The sequence below is a fragment of the Oryza brachyantha genome, chromosome 8 (genome assembly GCF_000231095.2).
Source record: "Oryza brachyantha chromosome 8, ObraRS2, whole genome shotgun sequence".
Lineage (NCBI taxonomy): Eukaryota > Viridiplantae > Streptophyta > Magnoliopsida > Poales > Poaceae > Oryza > Oryza brachyantha.
In genome coordinates, this window is record NC_023170.2 from 2,434,696 (window position 1) to 2,459,893 (window position 25,198).

Sequence of the window (25,198 nt, forward strand, 5' to 3'; positions counted from 1 at the left end):
CTAACTAATCTTCCATAGTTCTATACCCTACCTATCTGAACAAATCATACTTAAAGCATTGTTCTAATTCTCTGGCTAGATCCTTACCCGATCTAAGGGAAAGCTTTGAATTAAGATAAACGAAACATCTTTATTTACTTATCACATACTTCATCGATATTAGCTTATTGTTTCCTGCATTTCTTAATTATATATCTTTCTCCAACCAACCATATATCCAGGCAAATTTGAATCAAATTAGTAAGGACCAATAACCAGATGAAATATGCATATGTTGCACTGCAAATTGGGTGATAAGTAGGAATCAGAGCATAGAAAAGATATATCATATATGGAAGTAAGATAGAAGAACACAGAAAATTCACATATATTTTGCACATATTTGAAACAAGTGGGCCCATTTAAGAACACCTGAAATCATTATTCAATTAATTTAACATCTTGATGCAAGCAAAACCATATCAATCAACAAATCAAATAAACAATCAAGAAATTAAAAAAAAGATTGCCATCAGTAGAAAAACAGGGAAAATCAAAAGGATTTGCAAATCACAGAAGCTGAAATTGACAAAATATGAGTTGGAATGCAAAGTCCAAAATGTTATGGGTTGTGCTTGGCATTTGCACTGCAAGAATTCATGTCATGAAACATCATCAAACTACAAATCAGATTAATTAAACATTAATTCCAGCACAAATTAATTAGACAATCACTAACTTAGACAATTGATTTGATCAACTTATGAGTGCATGTCCTCACGACACATTCCAAGCATCAAAAGACACCTGACTGATCAACAATTAACACAAGTCTCATACAGGTTAACACAAAAGCATCAGGAAGAGAGATCACAAACACATAACAGATCGAACAAGATGAGAAAGATTTAGAGATAAAGAGAGGCTACTTGTCGTTGTTGTTGTACATGTCCATGTCCTCGCGCTTCTCGCTGCGCCCTCGCCGGAATATGGGATCCATATCATGAGAACGGTGGCCTCCCGACTCCGGCGCCGGCGCCTGGCCAGCCGGCGTGCCCCTCCACCGGCATTGGCGGCATCCCGAACGGCATGTTGAAGAACGGGAGCCCGCCGCCGGGCACGCCACCTGACGGATCAACGCCTAATGGCATGCCGCCGCCGCCGCCCTGGTCGCTCCCTGCTGGAGCCGGAGGGACGACCTCGTCGCCGTCCTCGAGCGGCAGCCTCTCGTACGCCACGTTGCTGAACGATGCGGCAACGACGACCACCGGCCCGGCCGCGATGAGCGCGCCGGCCACGCTGCCACCGACGACCTGCCCCTGGCCCCCGGCGAGGAAGGCGGCGAGGCTGGTGGCGCCGGGAGGCGCCGGGGGAGGGAGGAAAGAGCCGGCGAGGGAGAGTATCTCGAACCTGCCATGGAGCGTGGCCACGGCCGGGGAAGCCGGCCCGGTCTGCGCCGACTGCGGCTGCCGAAGCGTCACGTTGGCGACGGTCCCGGCCGCCGAGAGCACGCAGACGCCGCGCTGCCGGCGGCGCGCGTAGGCCGTCAACGCCTCGAACACATCGCACCCGGCGGCGACCTCGAGGATGTGCGCCCGCAGCGCGTTGGCGCTCTCCCTGGTGATGATCACCGGCGGCTTGGGCTTGTTCTTGGAGCCCGGCGGGCGGCCGCGCGGGCGGCGCGCGACGATCTCGCCGCCGCCGATCCCGGCGCCCCCGGCCGTGCTCGACGGGCCGCCACCACCACCACCGCTCCCCGGCGAGAGCGCGTCCTGGCCGCCGTCGTCGGAGCCGCCGCCGGCGCCGGCGTCATCGTGGCGGAGGTGCAGCGACTGGTGGTGGTGGAGGTAGGAGCTTGTGCCCAAATCAACGCCTGCCATCTCCTAGGGTAGGAGAAGAGCTAATTATAAGTAAGTAAGGAGTATAGTAGCAATAAGGGAGTAAAAATAATGGCTAGATAACAGTACCGATATTATTAATAATTCGATATGCGAGGGAAGATGTAGTGATAGTGATGATGATGATGATGATGAGACGATAAGATGAGGAGAAGATCGAAGAAGAGGAGAGGAGAGGAGAAGAGTGTATGTGTGTGTAGTGTAGTGTCTCTTTGTGTGTTTCTTTAGGGTTTCTGTGGTTCTTGTTTTCTTGGAGGAGAGTAAACAATGGTTTTTGGGGGGTGTGGGTGAGAAGAAAAAGGAGGTGATGGAGGTTTAATTTGGTGAATTTTCTAAGCTTGTTTATGCTGATGGTGCTTGCTCATGTGGATTTGTGGTGTTATTTTGTGAGCTAAAATATTTTTTTTGAAAGGGGAAAGGAGGAGGCTAGCTAGCTAGGAGGTGCACTGAAAAGGCAAAAGATGGGACAATGGTGGTGTGCAGGATGGAGGAGGAGAGGAGAAGATTGAAAACCAATGAGAGAGAGAGAGGATGGAGAAGAGATCAAGGAAGAGGAAGGAGAGAGGAAGTGATGGCAAAGAGATATGAGAAAGGGATAGGTTAGTGGTCTTTGGAGTTGATGGCAGCAAGAAATATAAAACTGGAGCTAGCCAGAGAGGATGGTTGAGCATATATACAAATGCATATGGTGCATGTCTTTGGCTAGTGCATGTCACTGACAGGTGGGGCCAGGCTTGCCATGGGGCCCAAATTTCAGTTAGAGATGCAATGAACAATGGGAGTGAATGAGGGTTCTTTTCTTGAGAGAGAAGGGGGGGTGATACAAACGTTGATGCTTATGCACGCAAGTGGGGGCAGAATTAGTTTTAATTAATGGTGCAAGTTGTGGCTTATTATATTTGCCCTAGACCAAAGTGTTGTCCATTTGGGTTTGTGCATTCAGACATTGTTTTTTTTTCTCTGCTTAAGTGGGGGGCATGTGGGACTAGGACTACTACTCAACAATGCTCATCTCTCTTGCCCACACAAATGCATCAATAGGTACATGTGTGTATGCATGTATGTGAGTGTGACCTGAGCTATTCCAAAGTGCTGTTCATGGCTTGCTAGAGTCCAGGGTGGAATATGGGTTAGCTACCAGCTCCATGATTTGGGTGCCAATTAGAATGGGACTCTGCAGGTTAGTGTTAGGGTTTCCTAGGTCTTGCATTGTTTGTTTTCTGGCTGGCGGATTAGTGGAGGATGGAGGCATTTTGACCAGAACAGTAGTGAAATTATATGAAAGAGTACCCTGATTAATTCTCTCTCTCTCTGTACCTTGCCAATTAACAAGCAGTTGGTGGAACACAAATATAAAGTTTATATATAGTTATGATGTCCCTCTTGTTGATTGACCAAATTAAGGTCAAAAGTAGGTTATATATATTGTTGGGCTAGCTGACTGGCTGTAACTTAGGAAATTATATATTTGTAGAGAAAAAGGACATTCTCTCTCTGGTTCATAGCTTATTAACTTCAGTACGCATAAACCACTAGTACAGGAAAAGGCCGTGACTTTAAAAGTAGCTTGGCAAACTGAAATCGTGTGAAGTATTTTTAAAATTAAATAATTTACACATATGTGTAGGATCGTAAAAGACATTTCCCACCTCAAAAGCTAGTCATTGAAATGAGGGGCTCCTTCACTTATATCCTAGGTTCCTTGTCCCTCTACAACCAATGTGGGCTATTCAACGATCTCTCCCTTCACACATATTGGTGTCCCCTCAGCCCTTCACCGTATCCGGGCCCCCACCGGCCCACGGTCCATCAGGTAGGCAGGCACCCACGGTCCATCAGGCCTTCATACATTGTGTCCATCGGGTCAGAAATGTTAAACTAGCCAGACTCTGATACCAATTGTAGGATCATAAAGGGTTTTTCCCACCTCAAAAGCTAACCAGTGAGGAGAGGGGCTCCTCCACTTATATCCTAGGTTCTTTGCCCCTCCACAGTTAATATAGAACTATTCAACAATATGAAATCAATAATATAAGTTGAGTGTTTTTACCACACATGTATATGCTGCATAGTGCATAGTCTTCAAGTTGAGCTAGTAAGTCAAGAAGCTTGCATACTCCATCTATCAATCTCTCTTACTTTTTTTTCTGAAACGAGATCTCTGTTACATCTATATAAAAGTCGGGTAAATGCAGACAAAGTATTAATTGCACACGTTTCTAGGTGTATAGAAAAATATGATCTGGACTACTGTACTCACGCTTAATTAATCACTTAATAGAAACTAAACCAAGAACATTAATTAATGTGAAGCCAAAGTTTCAAGACGTATACGTACATATAATGATAGCAAGCTACTCGATCCCAGCTGATCTCTCAGCAGTTAATATTTGTAGTTATTACTGAAAATCATGTGAACATAAGACCAGTCTCAGGGGTTGTTTAGATGGGGCTAAACTTTTTAGCCCCATGTCATATCGGATGTTTGGACACTAATTTAAAGTATTAAACATAGACTAACCAAAAAACTAATTTCATAAATGAGTGGTAATCCGTGAGACGAATTTTTTAAGCCTAATTAATCCATAATTAGAGTATGTTTACTGTAGCATCACATAGGCTAATCATGGATTAATTAGGCTCAATAGATTCGTCTCGTGAATTAGTCCAAGATTATAAATGGGTTTTATTAATAGTCTACGTTTACTATTTGTAATAAGCGTCTAAATATTCGATGGGACAATAGACTAAAAATAAGTCTCTTAACCCAAACACCACCTTAATGCATGTTTCATGGGGTGTCATGCATACTAAATAAGATGTCACATCAGCAAAATTGATGACTTAACAGGGTTATTAAATGAGGAAGTTTCATAAGATAGGATAGGAGTTTCATCCCTATGAAACTCATCTAGCTCGGTTATCTGGTTTACAGTCTTGGTATCTATGTCATAAAATTATATATGCATTAAGACTGGCCTAAGCTAAAATTTATTTATTACTACTATGTATTATGAGCATGCGTGGATTAATTATTTATGTGGGTAAAGTCGATCATACAGATCATAGCTTTTTAATTAAGTGAAGCTTCTCCGTAAGAAATATATTCAGCACGTACATAGATCTGAAGATTTGTCTGCAAGCAGTCTTTATAAATATTTTGTTAGCACTTAGAGATATGAATGATGATATATATTCAACAACGGTATTCATTTTTGTATTTAGCTATATTTCAAAATAATTGGCTAACCCTCTACAGTGATACGAGAAATTATTTAACTGAGGTTTCTTGATCAGGTCTTTGTTAATATCGAAATAAAAAATGTTTTTTTATCTATCCACTTGCTTTAAAACCAATTATATTTTCATAATTGTTATGAAACCATATTCGCATGAGAGAACGCACATCATTTCATTTTTAGATCAGGTGTCTGGCGACAGTCAAATCTGGCCGAGTGTGATAGTGAATTAATTTATTTGGGCACAGTCCATTAGTCCAGTCAGGTTGAATTAATTAACTGATTATCTTTTCTACCAACAAATAGGAAAGGCCAGTGAATTAGTAGTCATATTTTACCGGTCGCCATGTACTGTATATTGTTTAGTCGTGCTTAATTTATTTAATTATTAATTTGGGTTGATTTTTTTCTCTCTCAGAATGTTTTTTATTTTTGCTATATATTTAGAGCTCCCCATTTACAATACTAATGTACAATATGTTGTGGCCACCTTAATTAATTAATTTTAAGCATGCATACATGCATATGCCTACAATAAAAAATAGATATGTTTAATGTATAAACATTAATAAAGCACATTTAATTATAGCTTTATTAGATGTGTCCATGCATGTGTTTGTATAGATGTAATAATTAACCTCATCAAACTGAAAATGATTATATATATGGTGGTACAAGAAAAGGTTGATCGATCATGCATTAGCATACATAATACTATATTAGAGCAGGTTCAATAGCAGACTATAAACCAACTATAAATATATTTGAAAGAGATAGAAGAGGAGAGAAGAGCATCGGACTACAAATTTATAGTTAGCTGTAACACAAACTCTAAGACATATGTGTGTATAACAGGTGGGACCGGATATTAATTGTAGTATATGATTATAGGCATACTACTATATAAATTGGTATTAAGTTGACTATAGATGATTTGGAGTCAACGGTTGACTATATATTGAACTTGCTCAAACACTTCCAACATAAATGGTAACGAGAGCAAAATATTACCAAGATTTCTCTTAGATTTTACTATTTACCATAGTATATGGAGTACAAATTAACTTATCGTTATTAACGGAACCAAATTGATTAATTAAAGCATCTGAAAGGGACTGCATGCGTGGACTATATATTAAATTGCGTGTATATGTCACATATAATTAATTAAGTTTGTCTTAAAGCTACCATAGTGATTAATTCAATTGGCTGCCCAAGTTGACCAACTGCCCTAGCTAGCTGCTATGCTAGCCAGTATCTACCTAACCATATAGAGATCAGAAATAATATATGCACGGCAGTTTGGTCTTAATTATATACAGATTATGTCATTTTCACCTCATGCAAGTTCATAGTGTACTTGCATTTTCTGTATCATGACAAAATGGATTTTTTGTTGTAAAATATGGCCAGCTCAAATGGTCAATGATACAATAAGTTGGTCATAATTTTCCTCAACTTTACTTCCATCCGCTTACATCAAAGGTAGAAAAGAGGGACATAATTAATTCGTCGTGTACCGTCCACTTGAATATTGGATAATTAATTAATTAGGGAGAGGATTACTTTAAATAAAACTTTGGTGAGAGGAGAAGTCATACACATGTATCATGCAATTGGGTCTCTATCTATCTAGCTATCACATAGTGCTTAGAGCAACAATTAATTAATCTAATAGAAATTAGGGTGTGTTTTGCAATTCCTCGAGTCCCAACATGTGATTTTTGAAATCTCTGTATAGATTTTGTTGTTGCAATTTGATACGCAATTTGTGATTTGTTGTTGATTAATTTGTTGACAGCGTTTTGTATTGAGCTGGTGGACTTTTGTGATTTGATTTAGAGTAAAGTGCACGACCGGTTTTTAAATTTGTTTACCTGTGTCCTAGATCCATAAACTCTTGAATTACATATCTACACCTTAATTAAAACTAGTTAAGATGTGTTATGCTTGTCCATGTCACGACCCCTCTCCAATCTCAGGAGGTTTAGTTGGCATGCCACTTCACAGCCACATCAGTGCCATGTAGGTTTATAGAGGAGCCGTGTTAGTTTGGAAATAGTATGATACACTTTAACAAGGTACGAAACTTAGGTAATTATTTTAAGGATTTAAAATCTAGCTAGATGACATGCTTGAACAAGTTCGAGGATCAATACACTTTGTTGTTTGCATTACAATGTTGGCGAAGTTGTGATATGTTGCTAATTAAATTACCGTTGTGTTAGGAGAATTGCCCATCGGTAAAAATTAATTTCTGTTATGCTAAATATGAACATATCAGTATATCACTGCAATTGGTTTGAGCAAGTGATTTTCCGTAGAATCACTGCTGCTTTTCCTTGTGTGGTAGTGTTTATACATACATACATACGTACATAAATACAATGAAACAAACAACTTAAATTGATTAACCCTTGGTATATGTTGTTTTATGTTGTAAGACTTTTTATCTATACCTAGATTGATCTATTAATCTATGTATGTTATCTATATATGTGTTTCTAAACTCATTAGCATCTATATAAATTTAGACAATGCTAAAAAGTCTTATATTTTAAAACAGAAGTAGTACGTTAATCTCTTCACTTGGCCAACAATTCAATATACTGTATACATAGAGATGATTTTCACCTCACTTTAGGAAAGCCATCCTTCGGATATATTTGAATCTTTTTAAATATTTTATAAATAATTTTATTACTAAAATTTTTAGACAAATATTTTCAGCATATAAATCTTTTGGCCACGCCATAACGTCTGAAATGGCAAGACAACATTGTCACGATAAGTAGTTGGCGTCGCAGGAAGCATTGTCAAAGCCAATGGCAGTGGCATGGCAAGGCTATCAAGCCAGTGGCAGTGACATGGCAGGGCTGTCACGCCAGCTAGCTTGGGATAGGCCTGCCATGCCACGTCAGGAGAGGTGACGTGTCCAAAAAAGTTCAGAAGGTAAAAAATATTTACCTCAGATATTTAGTAATAAAATTATTTATTAAAATATTTAAAAATAAAATAAATTCAATACATAGCTTGAAAGAACACCAGCTTGGTTGCTATACATGCCCTATAAAAAGGCAAATTGGATCAGGCAAAGGTGGATAAAGTTTGGTGAGCATCATTACACTCTTGCCAAGAAACACAATCCATTTTGCAACTGCTCTCACTGTTGGATAACTATATTATTGAGTTCCTTGTACTTTAAAAAAATTTGTTATTGGTATTTTTCTGATCAGGCCGGTCGCCCCTAGACAGTAATATTCATAGACTGAAATCATGCTCATGCCGGCCTTGATCAAGGCTGCCATATATAGCAGACATGCATGGTACTGCACAAAAAAGATCATTCTTAGCCATATCGCCCATGGTATGGATGGATGGATCATGGATGACCCCGTCAATCGAGACTCGATCTCGAGTCGTGCTACCACCCTAGTAAAATATAAACATTTTAGTATTAAAATTTTATAGCATAATATAAGTATTTTTATAATATTTTTATGATTTGGATCATTTTAATAACTTCAGGGTCAATCAAATTCTTAAAAAAGATATTTTTTACTAAAATTTAAAAAGAGTGACTAAAAGTTACTTCATCTATTTTATATTACAAGACTATTTTTAGATTTATTTATATTTATAATATATTTATAGATTTATTAGGACGTATATAAATCAGAACGAAAACGGCGTGATTATATATGTTGGTTCATGCTAAACAATCACGATCGAGGTAGTAGCAGGCAGTCACCCGCAGAAGCCGGCCGGCCGGCCGCGGCTCACGTCCCATCATCGCTCGCTACCCGGCTAGATACAGCTTCCTTGTACTGTCGTGTGCCCGGCCGGCCTATCAACTATGTGTACTTTGAATTGCATCCATGGCCAATTGTTACGGCGTGATTAGGTGGTGTTTAAATTGAGAAAAATTTTAGAACAAATGTCACATCAAATATTTGACCGGATGTTGGAAGGAGTTTTTGGACACGAATAAAAAAACGAATTTCACGACTAGACTGGAAACCGCGAGACATATATTTTGAGCCTAATTAATCTGTCCACATGTTGGTTATTGTAGCACTTATGGCTAATCATAGACTAATTAGGCTTAAAAGATTCGTCTTAAGATTTCTTCCATAACTGTGCAATTAGTTTTTTGGTTCATCTATATTTAATGTTTTATTTAGGTGTTCAAATTTTCGATGTTATGTTTTTGGAAAAAAAATTTGGGAACTAAACAAGGTTAGTTCATAAAAAGTGTTTATGTCATATATTTAACTGAATATCTAAAGAGGTTTTCGAACAGGAATGAAAAACGAATTTTATAACTTGTCTGAAAACTGCGAGACGAATCTTTTGAGTAGAATTAATCCGTCATTAGCATATGTGGGTTACTGTAGTACTTATAGCTAATAATGGACTAATTAAACTCAAAAGATTTGTTTCACAATTTTCTTCTTAACTGTATAATTAGTTTTTTTTCTATGCTTAATGCTCCATTTAGGTATCTAAAGATTCGATGTGATTTTTTTAGAAAAAAAATTAGGAACTAAACGGGCCCTTACTTGCAACCTTGGTTTTACAAGGTAAGGTGTTTTGGATGTATCCTAGGTTTGATCATTTTATAGATAAACATAATAGTAGTTTTAACATCAAACAAAATATATTATAAAAGCATATTCGACCGTGCATTTAATGAAATTATTTGATGATGACTCGATCAAACTTGAAAGTCGCTCGACTTACTATAAAACTAGAATACCCTATATTCCGAAAGGAAGGGGATAAATCATATATATATATATATATATATATATATATATATATATATATATATATATATATATATATCCTACTACCAGGTGTAGCTACTCTCTGTACGTCTATAATAAAAAATATTTTCATAACTGTTTCTGCTCCCATCCAACAGAAAATATAGACACTATTAAATCGCATGTAAATGATAACTACATAACTATATGTACATATTATATGTCTGTCTCTACAAAGAAAGAAAAATACATCATTCTAGGTCCTACTACTAATTGTCACACTATTTGAGAAGTACGGTTTCTTTCGAAAGGGCACAGAGATTTGTCCTACGGAGTATGGTCTAAATATACAGGGGCATTTACAAATTTACCACCGTTTTTTTCTAAATTACAGGGATGTCACTCGAATAACAGTTCTAGTGGTATTTTGAAATAACAGTTCTAGTGGTATTTTTGCAATGTTCTAGCGGCAGTTTTGCAATAACATTTTAAACCAGTGGCAAACTTACAATAGTCCCAAATATATACTACCTCTGTTTCATAATATAAGATGTTTGACTTTTTTGTCGTAACATTTGACTATTTATTTTATTCAAAAATTTAGTACAAATATAAAAAGTAATAAGTCGTGCTTAAAGTTATTTAATAAAGTAAGTCAGAAGCAAAATAATTGATATTTTTATAATTTTTTTAATAAGACAAATAGTCAAACATCGCAAATGAGTAAGAGATATTTCTCTATTTAGAAATACTAAGGATAATGAGAAATGATTGGTATACCCCTTATACTAGCTGAGGGATATAATACGAAGAAATCTGAATAAAAAGTTATGAATGAGACCATTAGCATAAAAAATACCTTATACTTGATGAAGATGAAACTTTAAAATCCCTGATATCTTTAGACGAATCTGCTAAATCAAGGATAAAATGATAATTTGTGCTACCTACTTGTATAGCATTATTTGTAAATATGAACTAATACCAATTTTACCAATTGTCAAGAAAAATAAATAAGAATAGAAATTGAGTTTCTTTCTCCCAATCTTTTCGCTTATACTTATGCTTATAAGCTAAAATTTAAATTTGAAGTTTATTTTGGAGTTTTTCTACCAAAGTTTATTTTCCAACCTATAAGAATACATATATAAAATTTATATTGGCAAATTATTTTTCGTCCACTAATATATCATTAGTTTTTTTCGTAAAACACTCGAATAATCACTTTTTTCATATTAATTAAACGCAGGGAACACAGATAGGAGAGCAGGGTCCATTCTGCAGACAATTAAGGCTACTGGACATTCAACGCCGATTAAACTAAACTGCAGTTTAGCGTCATTCTCGAGATCCGATCTGTCCTACCTCCCAACCAATTAGAGTGTGCCACGTGGTTGCGGAGCCCACGTGGGCTGTCACCCATACCTGATGGCCGGCCGCTGGTCAAACCTATATTCGCACCTTCCGGTGTCGAATCATTTTCCGGCCTCTTTTTGAACCAAAAAATTATATAGAAATTCTACCGGATTTAAATTATATTTTTTATATATAACATTTTAAAAGAAAGGATTAGAGTTTTTAAATTCTATGAATTTGCTAAAAAATAGTATAATGTATATAGATTTTGGAGAAATGTTAGCAAAAGCTCAGATCTCTAGTAAAATTTCTAAGTCTATTCTTTTTCAATTATTGTGTTATTTTGGTTTATTCAAATGGTCATTTCTATATTTTTATTTAAGCTTGTCACACTGCATCCCTATAAAAATCTTGTATTTTTTATTACTCTGTCTTTTTCGATGGTGTATTTCAAAGGAGCTCTAATCAATTTTTTCATAGCAGAGAAATTTTTACAGGACTTTTATATAACTTAGTTCAGTTCCTTTAGAACTCCTCCATATTTTCTTGTTCGGTCATGTATTAGCTAGGTTATCATGTTATTGAAATTTTCTTACGAGTGGTATGGTGTATAAAAACCCATTATAGCTTAAAATTAAAAAAAAAATGTTGTATTGCGGCTTTATAATGTCACACGACCTATCATCAGGAAGATAACGCAGCCAGCCTTAAAACTTGATGCAACCATTTCAAATGATATGGTGTATATGTGACTATCAATTGGACGATATATCCTACAGGGAGTAGTGCTCCGTCTCTCCCCATCATACGAGATTTTCTCATTGTCATCGAGCATGTTTTCATGCCTTTATTGTTAATCATTTACGATATTGATATGAAAAATTCTAAAAAACTAGACGGAAGAATGTTTCTTTTCAATATACCGATTGCTTAATTGGTGCAGGAGGAGCTATATATTTATTCAAGCACATAAAAACAGGTCAAATTTTAAATAGACATAGCGTCGTTTAACGTTTATACTCTCCACTAACTTTACCTCCGTTTTAGTCCTCGTCAAACTAAAGCCACCATCTTGGTAGTTTCCTTTCCCCTCCCAATCCCCTCGCCACCACTAGCCCTCCACCTCACCGGCAAAGCCCATTAGCTTCCGTATGCCACTCTCTTCCTTCGTTTCATTATCCTAACACACTAGTTCTTTATCTCACCAGTACAATTCACTCGGTATGTCTGTATTCCTTGTCTCCAACAACACTCACTGCTCCCTTATATCTTCTACCAACGCCCCTCCTCACTATCTTTCTCTAAACTACGGCTCTATAGACAACATACGTCTCATCCCCCCCCACCATGTTCATTATCCACCGTTGGGCAATCCCTCTACGCCCAAGAAGACCCGGCCTCCATTCCTCGCAACCCTCCCCTCCCTCACCCTTATCCCCACCCCCAACCTCTAGATGTCCTAGTTTTCAGGCTATCCATCGCCGGCGGACAAGAGACGCTCACTGAAAAAGAGAAATAAAATTGACTAAAAACCTAACCATCCTAGTTACAGAAAGTTGTAACCAATCACAACCACACGAAAAAGATGCATGCAGAAGGCACTTTCAAGTTGTGTATCTCTCACGAACCCTAGACGACGACATCATCATCATCATCATCTCCCACATAATTACATATGACTGAGGCAAGATGGTTGCGATCAATGTGGTAAATGCACGAGTTGGACTAATTTAATTTGCCCAATTAATTTGCAGTATATGTACACAAAAGTCAATTCGGACATAGTACATTTGTAATACTACCTCCGTCCTTAAATGTTTAACGCCGTTGACTTTTTAATGCACATTTGACTATTCGTCTTATTCAAAATGTTTGACGTCGTTGACTCTTTACATGAACCCAACCTCAGTTTGGATTGTTTTTAGTGCCTACGACATTTCTATTCTTTTCACCGTTTTTATAGTGGAATATCACCAAATGCAACTTTGCAAGATGCGTCATTGGATAAGGTGATTCGAAACAATCTAGTATACATATATAGCACCATAGTATATATCTTTTGCTCTTGGCAGCAACTAATCTGTTTAGTGCTCTTTGTCAAGTGCCAATAATGGCAGCACTGGATAATGTTATTAACCATGGCAAGATTCCAATATAAAAGAGAGATGTACATGAAAGATTCTTCCGACCAAACAGTTTAACAATCATATGCTGAGCCATTGATTTTTTTCTCTTGTACCACCATATTTTCTGTCCTAGAAGAATCTGTACTAATTCACCAGAGACCAAATGTTTTTGTAGCTCTTGCATGTTTTTATAAATTTGACATTTCTTGAATATATGGATTTTCATTTACTCCAGTACAACATTATAAGTAGATGAATGCACATTCTAGTTTATCTTGAGATGCATCTAATAAAATGGGGAACCCAATAGCTACAATGCATAGTGTTGGGCTGTGAGGAGCCTGTTAATTTCTCTAACCAAGAACCAAAGGCCCATAAAAAGGAGCAAGTGTATGACTAATCCAATGGGCCAGCAAACCATAGACGCGGATTCTCTAACATGAATGTCACGAGGCAATGTCACTGAATCTAGATCCACAAACCATACGCATAGCAAGTGAACAACAGAAAAAAGTGACAAGGATGCAGACTTACAGAAAATCATATCCAACCTCTCAGTACAGGTAAGCAGCAAGTATGATGCATACAAGAGAGACAGCACAGCATAAAGTTCAGTCTAACAACCCAAACTCCGTCTTGACACCAGGGTTCCAAATGGCTATCTAATTTGTTTCTCATTTTTCTTCTCTCAAGACAGGTTTTCCAAATGGCTAGCTAAACCATCTCGTTTTCGCCTTGAGATGGTGGCGACGAAGGACCAAGGCCAGTTTCGCCTACTCGGTTTCGTCTATCCAGTCACCATAGATCCTGCTGATCTTGTCAGGGCCCTTCCATTTCTGAATGGGCCTCTGTACCTGCCCAGACCTTTGGTTGACGATGGTAGAACGCTGCGCCTGCACGCCTAGATGGTACACATCTGCGTGAGGAGGCGCTGCGGTGGATGCAATGGCAGTATCTGTCGGAGCTTTTGCAGATGCCGCAGCCTGCTTGGAGTCAGGAGTTGATGCAGCATCCCTGCTGTCCAGGTCAACAAGTCCCCCACCATACTTGTGGAGTTCTGAAATAAATAAATTCACAAAGAATGTTGAGATACATCACGTGCTTGCTATTTCAATTGAACATTAAAACACATCTCAATGAACAAGGCAATAAGTTTATCTAAAGATTCTCAAAGATGATTTAACATGTAGGACATTGATACATACATAACCGAACAAATTGTACTCTGTAAATCTTCAAACTGCTAATGGCTCATAAATGTAGGCAATATGCACCAGGAATGCATTTGACTAAAAATGGCACCTATTTCAGTATGTCTACTGCATATATCAGTTTTAATGAATATTCTTATTGAACAAAAAAGGAAGAAATGGAGAACATTATGCAAAATAGAAATGTGCGGAGGTAAAAATGCAATTGTCCACAGGTAACCCTGACGCAAAAGAAAACAAACCCTTCAAACAAAGTTGGTAGTAAGAGATATGGTCACTAAGCCAACAGGCCATTTTTAACTTAACCAAAGATTTTCTTTTAGTGAAGCTACACGGGATAATCGATGTAAACTGCCTAAATAAAAGTGGTCATTTTCCTAGGCTGCACAAGCTAAACAGTGGCATAGATAATTCAATCTAAAATTTAGTAGAGAAACTCCTGAAGGGAAAATACAACTCGTTAACCTAGGACTTGACTTTTCCAATTCATCAATCATCATGGTTTTCTAATCCTATGAATAAAAGTAACTAAATAGAGCAACAATCCTTAAAAAACAGTGCTTTTGCTACCATATTGTGTACATAACTGTAGACTCCCTTTCTACGACAAACCAAGATAAAGATCGAATAAACTAACTGTTGTATACATGGTAATAAGATAGGCACATAGAGCTCAACCTATCTGAGGCATTCACCTATTTACAAGTGTACTCCACCTAAAATATTGTGCAGAGTTAGATAGATGAACATCAAAAGACTTAAATATTACCTACACTTGACATGATCTAATAGGCATGACCTACAAAAAAATTGTAAATGTTACTCCCTCCATATGCAAATATATGGCGAGGGAGTATATCACAGCTTGACAGTTAGACATACAAAGATGTGTTTTGCCAGCACAATTCAGAAGTATCACAGGAGAAAAGAACATACTTCTGCCATGTATATATTCATATATATTTAAGTTCAAGAAACTAAAGTTAGAATGATCGCAATGCCCAAATCACACTAGAAAACTTCTAAATGCTTGATATGCACTGCAACAAACACTAGGCCCATTGATGTGTACATAATCCATGTACAACACATGGGCTCACTCATAGCCCCAAAAGGTATTTGATTTGTTCTAGAGTTCAGTAGGTGTGTTGGAAAGGATATACTTTCATCCTGATTCCTGAAGGTGTGGCATATACTTGATGAACAAAACAAGATTTCAAGGTAGAGCTAAGATTCAATGTAGTAAATGATTTAGAAAACAGAATCCTAGTGTATCAGATAAACAGTTGTCATTGTCTAGAACTATCACAAGCTCAAAGGGCACAACTGAGGTATTTTGTCCAATCAAACTAAATCCCCAAAACAGGGTCACAGATCAAAGAAAGATTACCAAGCTCATAGCACATTATGGTCCACCGAAAACACAACGAATTACCATCCGCTAACTAACTAGAGATACAATAACTACATATTCATTGAACAACAAATCACATTAGGCTAAATTATGTGTAAAAAACACCGGGACTGTACAACAATTCAAGAATTTGCAACGCCTATGAGAAGAATTAAACTCACCGGCGGCTCCATGAGCGAAGTGGCACTTGCTTCCAAAGGGGCAGTAGCCAGTCATCTCCCACTTGTTGCAGATCCTCGTCTTCCAGTTGGACGGCTTCTGCGCGGGGCCATTGGCGGCGGCGGAGGAGGCGGCGGCGGTGGCGGCGGAGGCGGAGTTGTAGCCCCCGGCGGCGCCGACCGTGGGGGAGAGGCTGATCGCGACGCTCTCCCTCGCCTTGGACTGCTCGTCGTGGAGGAAGGTGCAGGCGTCGCCGTAGGGGCAGCCCTCGTCGGTGTAGAACTTCTTGCAGTGGCGCCCCTTGTAGGCCCTGCCGGAGCCGGCGTCCCCGGGGGCGGGGCCCGACGACGTCATGATGGGGATCTGGTGCTCCTCCCTCGCCTCCGTCGCCTCCTCGTGCGCCGCCACGATCTCCTGCCAGTTGGGCGGCGGCTTGCGGAGCTCCTCCATGCCGTGGGCGAAGTTGCAGTTGGTCACGTAGGGGCAGGTCCCCGCCCGGAACTTGCAGCACAGCTTCGTCTTGAAGAACATCTTGCCGATCGCCCGCGACTTGCTGCTGTCGCCGCCGCCGCCGGGCGCGCCGCCGCGGGACTTCTTCCCCGGCGGCGGCTGCTCGCTCCCGGCCCTCGACTGCGGCTGCGAGGAGCCGCCGTAGCCGCCCCCGCCGTCGGCGTTCCACTGGCTGTTGTAGTCATCCTCGGTGGCCCAAATCCCGGAGTCCCCTCCCGCCGCGTTCGCCCAGGCGTCGGGGCCCGCGGCGTCCGGGATGATGTGGATGGCGTTGGTGTAGTCCATCGCCGCCGCTCCCCCCTGTGATTCATCTCCCCACGACAAGATTCAATCAAGCTGCAGGGCGCTCTGCTCTCTTACCAAATCGAAGCCCCAAGAACGTAGAAATTCGGGCTTACCAAGAATAGCAGTGGAGTTGGGATCCCCGGTGCACCGGCGGATCGAGGAGGAAGACGAGCAGCGAGCTCGGTTGCCGGCGTAGGCGGCGGCAGAACCCGCCGGAGAGAGATGATGGTTTGAGAGGATGTACTCCTACTCCAGGAGCTAATAGTGACCTAGCACCATTGGTGAGATGATGACATGTGTCCCCGCACGAATCTTTACACAATAAATCGACCAAACCTAGTTTTTCGGTGTTTGGTTTTTCCAATTATACCCCGCGCTCATCGGTATCTCCGTTGCTTATGTGTGGTGTGGCGATCGCCTATTCTAGGATGAAGACACGAGTCGTCACACGAATCTTTACGCAACAAGTCGTCGTAAATCCTAGTATTTTTGGTATTTGGATTCTTTTTTATTATATAGCGGTGCTTACTCGCGTCGAAACTTATGTGAGATTCATTCTGGGATGACAACATGTGTCCTTGCATAAATCTTTATGTAATAAATTATCGTAAACCCTAGTTTATTCGGTGTTTTGTTTATCATATTATATTCCGTGCTCATTTGCATCTACATCTCTTATATCAATCTATCGTAGGATAAGGACATATATCTTTGTACGAATCATTATACGAAACACACCATACCTTATTTCTATCGACGTCTCATACCAATTTTACGATTATATTTGATACAGAGTGATCACCCATTCTAACACAAGAACATATATCGCCGCACGAATCATTACATGACAAACATCCCAAACTATTTTCTTTCTTTTTTTATTTTCAATTATAACTTGTGTCTATTAGCATTCGTCTCGCATCTATTTTTTTCTTTATTTAATTTTATTTCTAGTTATGAACTTATGATGTATAGTTAGTAATAAAACTTTCATGTAATAAACTAATACAAACCCTGAGCATTTTGGCCGATTCACACTAGGGTTGCATGATCTTGGCTTATCATGAAAATGCCCTGCCTCAATGCCTCATCCTATATTCATGACAAGTCTCATCCTATATTCATGACGAGGCTTTTCCGTGGATTCTTACTGTTTTTATTCCTAGTGATCTAAAATCAAACGGTAAAAAATAAACTATAATAAAAAATTCTAAATTTAAGGTTAAAGTTTTAAATTTTGATTTATAAACATAATCAAAGAGAAGGATGTCACTTTTGTTCTCGAGCAATTACGTACACATAGAATTTAATATATCCTTTTAGGAAGGCCCTCAATGACCGGGTGACGGGGAAGAGTCCGTCCCGTATGTAGCTTCTCCCTTTTTTATATATAAAAAAAAGAATACTCTATACAATGGCATAGTTATGGGTTATACTTAATTAACAAAAATACCCAATGCCCAGGTACATACACTGATACTACGCCGAAACAGACCGGACAAACACAGATCATAGATCATAGATCAGACTTTTTGACAGCATGTCTTTGCAGATGAGACTATAGAAAAATACAGATGAGGCAGCAGCAAACAATTACGTGAGAGTTTACGAACAACGTCTTTGCAACCATTCTCATGAATTCAACGAGATGTTTCATCGACAAATTGTCCGACAATGAGCAGGATATGGCTACAGCGGTTGCTCAAGAGGCGGAATTGGGCAAACCATTAATGTATCCGGAAGAGCATTTATTTGGCTTTACATAATGTTTACTTTGCCCTTGACAAGCCCACTCTCTAGGTAACTTCAGCTTCCCAGAGCTGCAAATTACCCTGATGGAATTCCATGGCTCTGAATGCACAAACTGCTTAAAGCCACGGTCAGACTCAACAAGCAGAAAAAGAAAAGGGGGAGAACGAATTGGGCCGCCATCCCTCTAGTATTTACCTGCACACATCTGTCACCTGCTGTGCTATATTCTGCACAATGCAATGCTATGATTAGTAGTATATTATGCAGGAAACATGATTATCTCTACAATAATGAAGTGGAAAAGGTGGAGTGCAGCAAGCAGCAGCATCGGGTTAAGAGAAAAGGTAAGAACAGCAAACTCTATCTGTATCCTGTGCTAGGTCAAATGCTAACAGAACTACCATAAATCTACTGTTACTGAATGGGAGCAGCAACAAATTATATGATGAATGATATTATTAGTTATAAACTTAATAACTGCATATATATCAAACAAAGATGGTAAACAGAGAAATAAGTTATGTCAAGGGAAGATAGCACACGCAGAGCCAGACTCTCCTTCCACAGCAGCTGCACCACCGCATCTTGAGCAGTAAACTGCATCTGAAGACCAAAACAAGAACATCACGGCACCTTTTTAAACGCATGAAAGACTTGAATCATACCATACAAGTAGCAGTAAAAAACGACAATACCACTTATGAACTACCGATTCCTGTTATAGCATCCAAATGAGCAAATGAAAAGCATGAACCTGCATTGTTTAAATGTCGATCAAACATTCATTCCATTATGTCACCGAAACAGTGCCACTGCAACCGATTTATTCATAAGCAAGAAGATAATACGATAAGTTCTTAGGTTTCATAGCATCAAAATTTCAAAAGCCAACAAGCACTTCCAAAATAGCACTAGAAAGCCTAGCACTTTCTCTTGCATTTAGCATGCCCTAATAGTGCTCAGGGTGGACAATGTAACATATAGCTTGCAAGTTGCCATCACACAGCATTTAGTGTTCACAACAGACAACTACCTGGAACACATCCCACGTTAACAGCAAGCTGTTCTAAGCCTTCTGTCCAAAGGCAACCAGAACTTGTTAATAGTAGCTACAGAAATTATCAAAAGGTTGTAGATTAGACAATTTCCACAATAACCATGTGATAATGACAAGTTTAATAAGTAAGCATTTAGTTGCCATGTACGATGGCTAAGATTAAAACATGAGCCGCATATATGGAAGAATCAATCCAAGAGTAGCACCGCAGTCTGCAAACCACCAAAGCTGCAATGCAAAAATATGAGAGAACAGTCAGTAAATAAAATCCACAAACCAACAATAACACGGAATTGAGTTATCAGGCAGTCAAAATAAGACAAGGATAAGAAATACATCAGTTGGGTATAATAAAGTACCATGCCGTACAAGGCAAGCTATATACTCACTCCTACAGACTGGTTTTCTTTTTGCATACCTTCTCAAGAAAATCCAATTATCTGTTTCGCAGCTCAAATAACAGAGTATTTTCCAGTTTGGGCAGAACCAGGAAGGTTCAAAGCATGGTTAGCACAATCTTCAAGGACACGCTTCAATTCTGCTTTTGCCTTCTTGACAGATAGCTCAGTGGGGCCCTCTATGAACAGGTACAGCTTGCGCTCATTTGCACCAACAATTTTTCCTTGAGGAATAAACGTTCCCCTTGTAGTGATTGCAGCTCCAGTCCATTCCTGGATAGGACCCAATGTCTCTTTGTGAGTGATCTTCCAGCGGGCATTTTGTGGGAAGTCATTAATTTCAAGCTCAGCCTCATAATGTTCTGGGACGGCATGTGCTTGTATCCTAGCCAGATTTTGCTGTATGTTAAATGCAGCCTGCAGTGCACGTGCTGTGGCCTCGTTATTCTGTGCATTTGAAGCAATGGCTAGAGGAAGCAAGGGCCCTACAGCAGTGCCTTGTGTTTGCTGGTTGGCATTGCTAGCAGCCTTGGCTGCAACCAAAGCAGCAGCAGCTTGAGCAGCAGCAATAGCTTGTGCCGCAAGGTCGCCTCCTGCCTTACGAACCCCTCCTTCCTCATCAGAATCTGAATCTGATTTGTCCTCCTCGTATCCATATTCCCTTGCCTGAGCTTTCTTAGCAGATTTCCTTGCTTCATCCTCCTCTTCATTGAACTTGAAACCGCTTCCACCATAACCTGTTCCATGGGCCTGCTCTGTTCCCTGCTTCACCTTTGCCATAAAACGATCAGCTAGACTTTTAAGGTCCTCTGGAACAGCCTGCTCAGAGAGCTCCAAAGCTTTAACAAGGTCTGGAGCATAACGCTCCTCTTCCTCAGAAATAAAAGTCACAGCAAATCCCTTCCTCCCAGCACGGCCAGTTCGCCCAACACGATGAACATAATCCTCATAATGGTTTGGGACATCATAATTCACAACAAGCTCAAGCTCCTTGACATCTAAACCCCTAGCAGCAACACTGGTAGCAATCAGCAAGTTGCATACATTGCTCTTGAAATCAGCAAGAGTTGATTCACGGTCAGTCTGGTCTTTCCCACCATGCAGAGATAGGCATGGATATCCATGCTGGAACAGGTCTTTGAGTAGAGAATCACATTTATCTTGTGAATGGACAAAAACAAGAATTTTGCCTTTATCAAACCACTCTCCAAGCAGCTCCAACAGCCTCAAGAACCTCTCATTTTCTGGCCGCACCTCAACCAGTTGAGTGATATCCTTGTTGACGACACTCCTTCCGCCCACCTGGATCTCAACAGGCTTGGTGAGCACCTTCCGTGCCAGTATCTCCACCTGACGTGGAAAAGTGGCTGAGAAAAGAACTGTCTGCCTATCTGGGCGGGTATTCTGAACTATCCGAGTAATCTGAGGCTCAAAACCCATATCAAACATCCTATCAGCTTCATCCATCACCAAGAACGTAACTCTCCGAAGGTTAGTAATCTTCCCACTGCTTGTGCAAAGGATATCGATCATTCTTCCTGGTGTACAAACAACAATTTCTGCACCCCTCTTCAGTTCACTAATCTGTTGGGCAACCCCTGAACCTCCATAGATAGCAACACAATTGATGCCAAGCACCTTCGAGAACTTCTTGATGTCTGAATGTATCTGAACCACAAGTTCTCTAGTGGGAGCCATTATAAGCCCAATTGGGCCATCCCCAGGCACAACAGCTGGCTGGTCTTTGACATGCCTCAGCATTGGTAGGACAAATGCAAGAGTCTTGCCTGATCCAGTCTTTGCGATTCCTATACAATCACGACCACTCATTATGATTGGTAATGCTTGTGCCTGTATAGGCATTGGTTTCTCAAAACCAAGTTTCTTGATTGTATCAAGGAGCTTGCTGGTAAGCCCACTCTGCACCCATGTCTTTATTGGCTTGGGTACATCTTTCCCATGCACCTTGAGCTCCAACTGCTTCCGATAAGCTGCCACTTCCTCAGTGGCCATCTTTGTAATGTCTTTCACCTCAATGTAAAAATTCTTCCGGAACGGCTGGTAGTCGATCTTAGAATGGTCAACAATTGCCAACTTTTCCACCTTTGTCTTCTTGACACGTTTCATGAACTCCTCATCGTCCTCATCTTCTGATCCATCCTCGTCATCCACATCATCATCGTAATCTGAGTCCGAGTCTTCTCCTTGAATAATTCTCCCCATCACCTTCTTCGGCCCTTTCTTATCCCCATCAGTCACAGCATCCTTCACACTCTTATCATTCTTGTCATCCACATTGGCAGTAGGCATGCTCTCCAGCTTTGCGACCTCTGGCAACACCATCGAGTTCATGAATGCATCAAGCGGATCGATTTCATCATCCTCATCCATAGCAGTGGCGCCATTTGCATTACTATCCCCATTCTGAGTATCAACGTCCATGATACCAGCACCAGAACCACCATTATCATCTGACTTCTTAGCGTCCTCCTTATCCCCCTCCTCATCGGACTCCTCGCCATCCAAGGTCCACTTCTTCCCGGCATTGCCACCATCATCCGCTCCAGTGGCGGCAGCTGAAGTGCCAACTCCGGACTCCTGCTGCTCACGGCGCTTAGTCTCCTCCTCGCGGCGCTTCATCTCCTGCCACTCCTTGATGCGGCGCCGCCGCGTCTCCATCTCTTCATCCAGCTGCTGCTGCTCCTCCTCCTTCTTCTTCTGACGCCGTCTCTCAGCCTCCTCCTCATCCACCTCCTCCTCCTCCTCCCTGGCAGCAGGCGGCCCCTCCGGCTCCGCGTCGCGGTGGTGGTGCGAGGACCGGCGGCGGCGCTTGCGGTCGCGATCGTCCTCGTCCTCCTCCGCGTCTCGCCTCCTCGACCTCTCCCTGTCCCGGTCCCGGTCCCGGTCCCGGTCCCTGTCCCTGTCCCTCTCCTCACGGTCCCTCTCCTCGCGCCGCCGTGCCCGCTCCCTCTCCTTCTCCTCCTTCTCCCTCTCCCGCTCCTCCCGCTCCCGCGCCTTCCGCTCCTCGCGGTCCCGCTCCTTCTCCCTGTGGCGGCGCTCCCGGTCCCGGTCCCGCTCGTCATCCCGTTCCTCGCGGTGGTGGTGACGAGACGACGAGCGCTCGCGGTCCCGGTCCCGGTCCTTGTCGCGGTGGTGGCGGGAGGAGGACCTTTCGCGGTCCTTATCCTTGTCGCGGTGGTGGTGCTTGGAGGAGGGGACGTCGTCACCAGACCCCATGGCGGCGGCGGCGGCCGGCGGCAAAGGCGAAGGCTTCGAGATGCGGCGGAAACCCTAGCGAGATGTGGTGGTGGGTACGAGATTTTTTTTCCCTTTTCTTTTTTTTTCTCAAGTTATTAACGGGTTATTAGGGGCGGTAATACGAGCGCACGTCACCATAGTCGGAGGCTCAGAGCCGGATTTGGCCTGGACACCGATTTGATATCTCATTTTTTTCAATTTCTGTAACATTTTCATGCATAATGTTATCTTGACCTATAAAATAAACAATACTTCCTCTGTTTCATAATGTAAGAAGTTTTAGCTATGCTTAGATTCATTTATTAACCAATGTATATTGTTTATATATATGTCTATATTCATTGATATCTATATGAATTTAGGATATAGGATACGCTAGAAAATGTTACATTATGAAATGGAGGTAGTATTATTCTAAAATATAAGAAAAAATTGAATAATGTATTTGTATTTGGTTAGTTAGCACATAATATATGGTTATGACATAATCTATGGAAACATTCGGCATTCAAATATTTATGAAACGCTCGTTGCTATAATATAAATACTGGAATATTCATCGATATAAAGTTGTTTTTTTTACAACTCATGAGTTTTGTTGAATAATAGTCATGTAAGTAGGGAATTAGTAAATGTGAAGTTGACAGCATTGCCTTCTTGTAGGAACTCTTGTAAGACATCTTAATTCTTAATTCTCTTACCATAATGTCCGGCACTTCACTTAGGTTTCTTGATATCTATCTTTATATCTAATGGTTGAACATGTAAAAGAAGTTGAAGAGTGGAGCTAAAGCATTGTTTCTAAATATATCACCCGAGGTGGAATTATCCATAAGAATCTAGCATGGTCCGTTCAAGAACTTAGACTATGTTGCAAGCTATCCAGAGTCCAATCAACCGCCTATAAATAAAAAGTCTTAGTTGAGATATGTTTTCACACATGAAATATCGACTTATAACAATTAAAGCAGAGTTAAAAATTGTAAAAGTAAAAAAATAAAATAGCAAAAGACAATAGATTTTCACTCTCGAGTATTAAATGCCAATAGATTTTTATGAATCAAAATTATGGAATGCTACCAAAATCCTCATTGCATAATCTAACTCATGAAAGATTAAGTTACGCTTGTAAAACTCACAAACATTTAGATCTGCTGCAACAATTCACTCTTTGTTGCGTACTCCCAACGACGAGGTATCCTCTCCAAGCATACTGGCCTCCTCAAATGCGAGAGGAGAAAAAGGGTTGCCACTGATACAAGTTACAATGAGCTAGCGAGATCCTACACTCACTACGCCTCAAAACTCGTGGAAGAGACTTAGACCTTCCACATCATCATCCTCCTAGTGTTATCACACTGTCATTGGATGTCATCCTCGCTATCGAACTTCCCACTTACATGCCATAGAGGTGGGATGAAAAGGTAATGAGCAAAAAAAAATATCTCCACCATTAACCAGACGAGCTCCAACTCCTATGCACATACAAGTGGGGTAGGGAATAAGAAGAGAGACAAATGGGAAAGAATTAGTAGTGGAGAGCGCACATATGTGGCAAACATAGACATATGAACTGTCCTACCATAACGAGTGCTCAAAGAAAGCATTCTCATTAGTTAAATGTTTCACAATTATATGGATACACATGACGCATGCCCCTATTAATCCATGATCTCACTAAAATTATATTAAAAAGAATATCACGATAATTAATCAATGGCCTCACTAAAATTCTAATAATAATAAGACAGTATCATGCTTGTATTAGTTAATCGGTCATTCATGAT

The 25,198-nt window shown here is 40.5% G+C and overlaps 3 protein-coding genes across 7 annotated transcripts; all 3 read right to left on the minus strand.

Moving 5' to 3' along the window:
- Positions 1-653: 653 nt before the first annotated feature.
- LOC121055175 (AT-hook motif nuclear-localized protein 23-like) lies at positions 654-2,005 on the minus strand. Its single transcript, XM_040527027.1, has 2 exons — positions 1,947-2,005; positions 654-1,862 (listed from the first exon to the last, which is right to left on the minus strand). The coding sequence occupies exon 2, from the start codon at positions 1,857-1,859 to the stop codon at positions 981-983; it is 879 nt and encodes a 292-aa protein (XP_040382961.1). The 5' UTR covers positions 1,860-1,862; positions 1,947-2,005; the 3' UTR covers positions 654-980.
- An 11,748-nt stretch (positions 2,006-13,753) lies between these two features.
- Positions 13,754-17,360, minus strand: LOC102702402 (zinc finger CCCH domain-containing protein 56). Of its 2 annotated transcripts, XM_006659793.3 has the most exons (3): positions 17,060-17,360; positions 16,154-16,961; positions 13,754-14,424 (listed from the first exon to the last, which is right to left on the minus strand). In XM_006659793.3, the coding sequence occupies exons 2-3, from the start codon at positions 16,944-16,946 to the stop codon at positions 14,141-14,143; spliced, it is 1,077 nt and encodes a 358-aa protein (XP_006659856.2). In that variant the 5' UTR covers positions 16,947-16,961; positions 17,060-17,360; the 3' UTR covers positions 13,754-14,140. The 2 variants fall into 2 exon arrangements, with proteins under 2 accessions (XP_006659856.2, XP_040382506.1); XM_040526572.1 differs by lacking the exon at positions 17,060-17,360 and having other exon boundaries at positions 16,154-16,972.
- A 921-nt stretch (positions 17,361-18,281) lies between these two features.
- Positions 18,282-23,497, minus strand: LOC102702680 (DEAD-box ATP-dependent RNA helicase 42). 4 transcript variants are annotated; one of them, XR_001550909.2, is made up of 4 exons: positions 20,174-23,497; positions 19,732-19,983; positions 19,394-19,452; positions 18,282-19,301 (listed from the first exon to the last, which is right to left on the minus strand). XR_001550909.2 is itself a non-coding variant. In XM_015840543.2 (2 exons), exon 1 carries the CDS (start codon positions 23,388-23,390, stop codon positions 20,208-20,210), a length of 3,183 nt encoding a protein of 1,060 aa, XP_015696029.1. In that variant the 5' UTR covers positions 23,391-23,497; the 3' UTR covers positions 19,459-19,983; positions 20,174-20,207. The 4 variants fall into 4 exon arrangements, 1 of the variants encoding a protein (XP_015696029.1); XR_001550910.2 differs by having other exon boundaries at positions 18,282-18,810; positions 18,894-19,452; XR_001550908.2 differs by having other exon boundaries at positions 18,282-19,452.
- Positions 23,498-25,198: the final 1,701 nt, after the last annotated feature.